Raw genomic sequence first — 6,927 nt, forward strand, 5'->3', positions numbered from 1 at the left:
AACACCTCCAGGTCTGGACCACCACTTTGAATGCATTCATTACCTCCCTTCTTCAAGCCCCGATGGAGCCGTAAAGAAGGGCGGCCATTACATCTGCCACCTCATTCTTGGTGCAACATAATTCTCAGTAGTTGGTTTCATTTTTTAAAGTTTCCATTAGTTCTGATTTTTTCATAAATGTCAATATATTATTTGCTGCACTGGGTTGAGAAATGAAGATGTCTATTTTTATGGTAGGTGTGCAGAGGCTGAGGGAAGCAAATTCTCATGTCCAAGTTGTTGCAATTGATCAGTGCGGTAGAGAAGAAGCCGTAGTACACTCCTTGGGTAACCCTTAGGTAACCCATGCTCTTACTTTAAGTGCACAATGTCAGAATAGGTTTGCCATGTGCACCATTAAGCTCTGAGAATCTTATCTGCCATTTCAAATAAAAATATTTAGAATAATAAGATGAGATTTAAAATTGGCATGAAACACCTTAAATATCGAGCAAAAGGCAGATGGCCTGCCATAGGCCATTTATTTTATTATTTTACAACCCGGGGCTTGTGTAGTCCTCCATATGCTAGCTGGGCTAAGAAATTCCAGAGTGTTCTACTCAAATCATTGCCTTCTTCATATTAGCAAAGCAAGCTAAATAACACCCACCTTACCTGCCTTCCTAATGTCAAGTGCACTGCCAAGAGATGAATCCCCGTGCTCTGGCATTTTAAACAAAGTGTCACTTTGGGTTCTCTTTCTTTTTCCTGACTTCATGGGAGGTATGAGTCTTTTAAGCGCCAGATGATAGACAACCAGGCCAGTAGGATTAACTAAATTAAAATCTTTCCCTGCTCCTCTGATGTAAGATATCTATAAGAACTGCTTACAAATCATAATGTAGCAGTTTTCATACCAAGTTTGCAGCTGTTTCCTTAATTTCCCCCACAATTATATTTTACTGTTATTTTGCATAACAGTAAAACACAACACCTGCTTCAAATTGCAGTCCTGTTCTAAGTACTGTAATTCTCTTTTGAGACACAAAGTACCGAGACACTACTGAAGCGCAAAACTGCATAATTGCGTCGCGCTGAAAAGTAAATACAAATGAAAACATCTTCCTGTTATAGAAATGACTGTCATTAAAAAGAATGTTAGCCATCAAAGCACAGAGGGGGAAAAATTCACATTTTCAGACTGTGAGAACTTTGTGTTTGCATAAATTAGAGAGTGGTGTAAAAATTACTTGACAATTCTTATGTTCATTCTTCCATCAATGTCTATTGTGTGAAATACTGAACATTAAGAAGCAAAGGAAATCAAATTCATGTCTAGACCGCTGTGACCTCTGAGTAACAATCTCTGCACCCAGTACTAGAAAGATTTTAAATGTTTCTGGAGTAAACACACTAATTAAACCAAGCAAATGTGGCCTAGAAATAAAATATACATACCTAATATTTAAACATCTAGGCAATGACTTGTAGCAGTTAGCATGATACCCACCCAAGTTCTACTATTTGAAGCTAAGAAGAGACAGAACTTAGCAGCTGATCAATTTGCACTTCTACATGGTCCGCTTGATCCTAATGTCATCCTTCTCTATCACTGAACATCTATGCCTCTTTGCACCTTTGCCCCAGTAAGACAAATAGAACATCTTTTCATCAGCAAGCACAGGCCCCTGTAACTCTGAAAGGCTAAATGGGTGGCTGGCACCTCATTTGAATTCATCTTTGCCATGTTCCCTTTCAAATGTTTCATCGAAACAGTGCACCTGCAGCGTCTATCTTCTTTAATCTGGAGTCCTTTGAAGAAAATGTCAGACTGAGGCAGAGAGCTTCAAAACTTTCACAGCACCTTTACAGACAAGTCAAGAAAAGGCTTATTTTTTAAAATGCTATGTTCATCCCCACCCTTATCTCAAAATGAACTCATCCTAAGAATTTTAAACACAAACACCCGGAAAAGACTTTTTTTTTTTTTTTTTGGTAAACTCTCAGAGACAAGGGACAATGGACAAAACCACTTCCTATAACCTGAGAAATTTGGAGAGAGCTTGAAACAAGACAGAAGGATACACTGCTTACAACTATCAAGAAGATGTATATTTAGGCAGTAAAATCTTCCAAATGATCAGATTTTCGTGCATCTCACCCTCTTCGCACTTACTTTAACTTTTTACACACAATATTTAAAGACAGCACTATTCTTTTCATAAATTTTCATTTTATACTTCAACACACTTTCCACAAAACAAAGGAACCCAGGACGAAATATCAAGAAGCCGAAAGAAAAATCTAAAAGGGACTGACACTGCCAAACATTCATGCTGGTGCTAGTTTGATTTTTCTCTTTAAAAAGAAAATCATATGAGTACATTTTGCATTTCCTAGACAGCAATCACTTCTGTCCTTTAAGCCGTACAACTAGCAATATTCTTTTCCAGGAATCTAGTTGGAAAACCTTTTAAAGTCGGCTGGCAATGAAGGGATTAAAAGCTGAGGAATTAAATAACTGTCTCCACCTCCTAGACACCAGAAGTCCAATTTACCAAAACTTTCAAAGCAACAACTCATGACCTCTCTACCCCTGCACTGCCCAGCACAGCCTATGAGAAAAGAGCCCGCGGTTTTCTTGTTTCAACAAGGATGCTCATTTTAATCACTTGCCCCAAGATCTCCAGACCGAGCCTGGCGGGACTTTGGAACTTGCCTGCTCCAAATCCGCCAAATTTCGCTCTCTCCTCCCTCTGCCGCGCAGATCCAGTGCGTTCTTAATTCACGCCCCTACTCTTTTATGCCCACTTCCAGTTACTCATCCCTCTATCTGGGAGCGATGCCCACACGCCTTCCCGGCGGGCTTCTCCGCCAGGGTTTTTTTGGGGGAGGCTGACATAAAGTTCCACGTGCTTCTGTCCACCGAGCGCCCTCCCTCCCACCACACTTACACCTGAACTTGTCTCCAGCACTGCGGACACCCGGGTGACACATTCTTTCGGAGAGGGAGGGCAAGACTTTTCTCCGGAGCCTCTGGCAACTCGTGGAGTCTATATAAGGTGGGGCGGTGGGGGGCGCGGAATTCTCTACTTTGGATTGGTTTGTTTGTTTTAAATCTAGGGTGGTGGGCAGTTGCGCGAGGCGGGGTGGGGGGTGCTTTATCAACTACACACACACACACACCACACACATACACTCGCCCTGCCCTTCTAGGCTCACGGCTGGCTCTTCCCGGCTACAGCTTCCCCTTCCTTCCTGGAACACCAGAGCCTTACTCGCTCAGTCCCCCGTTGCCACCTCCGTCACCTCCTCGGCCGCCGCTCCTGCTGGCACTGCTGGCGCTAGCGCTGGCGGCCCCGGGCTCCGCTGGACGCCTATCTTTTTTCTCTCCCTCTTCCCTAGCTCTGGATTGATTGATGACCACCGGCGGCCAATGGCTCTGACACCACGCCATCCTCGGTCGGGCATCACAGCCCCACGTCCCCGACGTCAGCCTCCCGGGCGCGTTGGCATCCCCGAACCCACAGCGCTGAGCCGGAGCCCGGGGCCGCCGCCTCCTCCCTGCTCTACGCCTGGGCGCTGCCAGGTTCCTTCCCTGGAACGGCGGAGAAAGGAAGAGAGGGAGCCAGCGAGCGTTGGAAGGGGGTGTGGAGGCCACGGGATCTCCCCCTCTTCTGACATCTTTTTTCACTTAAACTTTTGTTTGTACCCCCCCCCGACCTGTTTGTGTTTGTTTGCAGCATCTCAAATCAATTATACATTTTTCATGACCCGCATTTGCACTTAATTTGGGGTGTGTGTGTGAGAGGGGGGTGGTGATGTACTATTATAAATCAACTTCACTGGGGCATCCTTAATTTATTTTCTTGCTGACGGATTCCAACCGGCTCCTGAGCCTCTAGAAAAATGCCCCCTTCACCTCCTAGGCCGCAAAACCCCGGAATTCAAAGGCTTTACAAAGATAACCTTGTTATACGTAAATAGCAAAGAAACTCCTGCCTCTGTAGAGAAGAAATCCGGCGGCAACGGTTACTTTTCCTCGGTACTCGTCTCCCGTCGCCTAGCCTCGACCCCAGCTTGGGTCGCCGGGTCGCTCCGCAGGCTGCGAGCGCGGAGACCCAGGCAGCAGCGGAGAGTGAGGTTGGGGCGCGGGGACGGGGTGAGAAAGAGCCCCGAGCGAGAGCGGCGCGCGCGGGCGGCCCCGGGGGCGGCCGCGGGGCGCAGCCGGAGCACAAAGCTGCGCGGCGCCTTCCCCCCGTCACTGCACCTGGCCTCGGGCCGCCGCGGGAGCCCGGGGATCGGGCCAACACAATGCACCCAGGCCTAGGCCGGGGCGGCTCGAACACATCACCCCGGGACTTTCTAGTAAACAGCTCGCTGAGCCCTCGTCCCCACCCCCATCCCCGCCGCCCGGCTTCTCCAGCTTCTCGCCGATACCCCCTCCTCTCCTCCTAAGAAATCCTGGCGGAGGAGGGAGCGAAGAGGTGGGGACCCCCAGAGGTCGGGGGACTGATGGCTGGAGGGGGTGGAGGAGAAGAGAAGAGGCGCAGGATGGGGAGTCGGAGGAAAGACACCTCCTAAAAAAGAATTTGCTTTCGCTCAGGGGTTGAAAATCAGCCCTCCCCGGGCGCCGAATTGCCCGGGAGGCGCCCGCTCGTGCGGATGTCAGGGGCACCGGGGCAGCCCGGGTCCGCAGCCTCCGAGCCCCTCGCACGCGCCTCTGACAAGGCACCTCTCACCCGGGCTCCGCTTTGTGTGTGCATTTTTTTTCCCTTCCTCTCGTGCTCGGCACCGGGCTCCCGGCCGCCTCCTCCCCCTCCCCCGCCCTCCGCCTCCCTTCCCGGGGCGGATTACCTTTCCCGGGCTGCGCTCCGGGTCCCGGGGATGCCTTCAGCGCCCGGCGAGCAGGCGATCCATAGCCGAGCGGCCCGAGCCGGCTGGAGGAGCGCTGGGGGCGCGCGGGGGCGGCGAGGGGCGCGGGCGGGCCAGAACCTTCGACCCCGGAGGTCCCGCCGCAGGCTGGGGCTGGGGGCCAGGGGGCGCGGCGCTAGAGGGAGGCGGGGGGAGAAAGGACCCGAGCAGCCTCGATCTGGGGAGAGAGCGAGCGAGGGGGCGAGGAGAGGGAGCGAGGGCGCGGCGAGCCGGAGGGAGCGCGAGCGGTGCAGTGACAGGGACTGCCACTGGGGTCAAAGGAGCACAGCTCCAGGAAGCTGGGCGGCCGAGGCGCCTCTCCGTGCGCGCTCCCCGGCGGGACCCCGCGCCCCTGCACGCCCCTCCTGCAGTCCCTGCCCACTCGGACCCCCACCGGTGCCCCGAAGCCCCAGGGTTTCGAGAGGAGGAGGGAGCCGAGGGCGAGGCCCGGCAGCCTGCTGGTGCTCCCGGGTCAAGCAGGCGGCAGGAAGCTGAGCTGCAAGTTCATCATCATGAGTGCGATCTGCGTAAAAAATGATAGGGGAAGGAAGGCGGGCTACGGTGCCCCAGGAAAAGAAGGGAGCTTTCTCCCAAATGGTGTTCTTCTGCAAAGAGAACACCCAGCTTCCCCCCACCCACCGACCTGCCAGGCTCTGTCAGGAGTCCTGGCACCGTTCCAGGACGCAGGGCTCACCGCAGGGGTAAGGGGAGAGGCTGGGACACTTCGCTCAGACCTAGGAAGGCGACCCTAGGTTCCCTCCCATCTGCTGATCTGAGGCTTTCCTGGGGAAGAGCTGTGCTCCTTTTCCCCCAAGCCTTTCAACACGCCAGACACACACACACACTCACTCACTCACTCACTCACTCACACACTCACCTCTTTCTCTCTGCAATGTTGCTGAGAAAGAAAAGGCCAACCCAGCTGATCATTTTTTTTACCTCCATGAATTAAGGCAGATTCAGGACAGGAAGGTGAGGAGAGGCAAAGACTCTAATTGTTTCCATTTTCGTCTTTTGGATAAAATTTTCCCCAAAAGATAAGCATGTCAAAAGCATTTTAAAAATCAAACTTAGTCCAGTTTTGTCTGCTACTTTGGAAAATGGAAGAAAAGGTTTTCAGAATTTTATACAAACAACACAAGGAAAGGAAATGCCGCTGAAATGCTGGAAGACAGAAAACAAGGGAGAGAAGGCTTTTAGAAAACTTGGTTGGCAGGGTTGTCTGTGAAAGATGAGGTGGCCCTGTGATGTTATGCCATTGTCATTGCTGAAAGATTGGGACAGCAACCAGATCTAATTCCTTTCTAGGAGTCAGACTGAAAGATCTGTGCATTCTCTGAAGGGAAATCCAATGTATATATATGTGTGTGAGAGAGAAGTGTGCTAAGTATACTATGTGACAACTGACTAGACATCCTGGCTGAAATTATACCCCCTAAAAATAAAAAGGAGCCATTGCAACCTGGTCTGTGGCCTCTGTGCTGAGACTAATTGGTTTCCAGGGTCTGGGGAGGAAGGGAGAGAGGCTTGTAGGAGCCCCTATAAAAAAAGATCAAACGGAATTCACTTGAAAATATTTCCCTTTTACAATGGGCTTTCCTGGCACTTGAATTTTAAGTAACCCATCTCTTATGCCTAGGCTGAAATGAAAAGGGAAATGGTCTTACTAATGTATTTATTTTATTTTACAGCATGCCCAGAGTGTCAGTGCTTGTCAAATGTGCTGGGGTGGAAAGGACAGTGTCTTTCCTTGCCCAGCACAAATCAGAACAAGTGACATTGACATCAAAGGATGCCAAAGATGGGGGCATAGAGGCACCTTTAAATTTTGTTTTCTTTTGTTTTCTAGCCCATCAGCAAACACTGACTAGAATCACGTTTTTGAAGAAATGCTTGGTTTTATTTCCCTTACTCTGTGACTGACTACTACATTCCTCATATCTTAATAGTTTGAATTTTTAGACTGATTTGGGCTGATTTAATCAGTTCAAAAAAAAAAAAGCATCACCAGCCAAATAATTTCTGTGGTTTCCT

The 6,927-nt window shown here is 49.9% G+C and overlaps 2 protein-coding genes across 6 annotated transcripts in view; one reads left to right on the top strand and one right to left on the bottom strand.

Annotated features, from left to right (window-relative positions):
• The window catches only part of MPPED2 (metallophosphoesterase domain containing 2), a 175,733-nt gene extending 170,487 nt beyond the window's left edge, over positions 1–5,246 (bottom strand). Inside the window, exon 1 of one of the 5 annotated variants that reach the window (XM_008955885.6) lies at positions 4,837–5,246. The gene's annotated coding sequence lies outside the window, so the exon portion shown is untranslated. Of the gene's footprint in view, positions 1–2,933; positions 3,055–3,257; positions 3,425–3,948; positions 4,347–4,836 lie in introns of those variants that run through there. The other 4 variants (XM_057299127.2, XM_057299128.2, XM_008955886.5 and 1 more) reach the window with 4 other exon arrangements.
• LOC130540590 (uncharacterized) lies at positions 2,889–3,784 on the top strand. Its single transcript, XM_057299129.2, has 2 exons — positions 2,889–3,041; positions 3,385–3,784. The coding sequence occupies exon 2, from the start codon at positions 3,416–3,418 to the stop codon at positions 3,767–3,769; it is 354 nt and encodes a 117-aa protein (XP_057155112.2). The 5' UTR covers positions 2,889–3,041; positions 3,385–3,415; the 3' UTR covers positions 3,770–3,784.
• Positions 5,247–6,927: the final 1,681 nt, after the last annotated feature.

The sequence above is a fragment of the Pan paniscus genome, chromosome 9, assembly GCF_029289425.2.
Source record: "Pan paniscus chromosome 9, NHGRI_mPanPan1-v2.0_pri, whole genome shotgun sequence".
Taxonomy (NCBI): domain Eukaryota; kingdom Metazoa; phylum Chordata; class Mammalia; order Primates; family Hominidae; genus Pan; species Pan paniscus.

Bases quoted from the DNA above. Each gene is read 5' to 3' on its own strand.
- LOC130540590 (XM_057299129.2), top strand. From the start codon at position 3,416: ATGGCTCTGACACCACGCCATCCTCGGTCGGGCATCACAGCCCCACGT.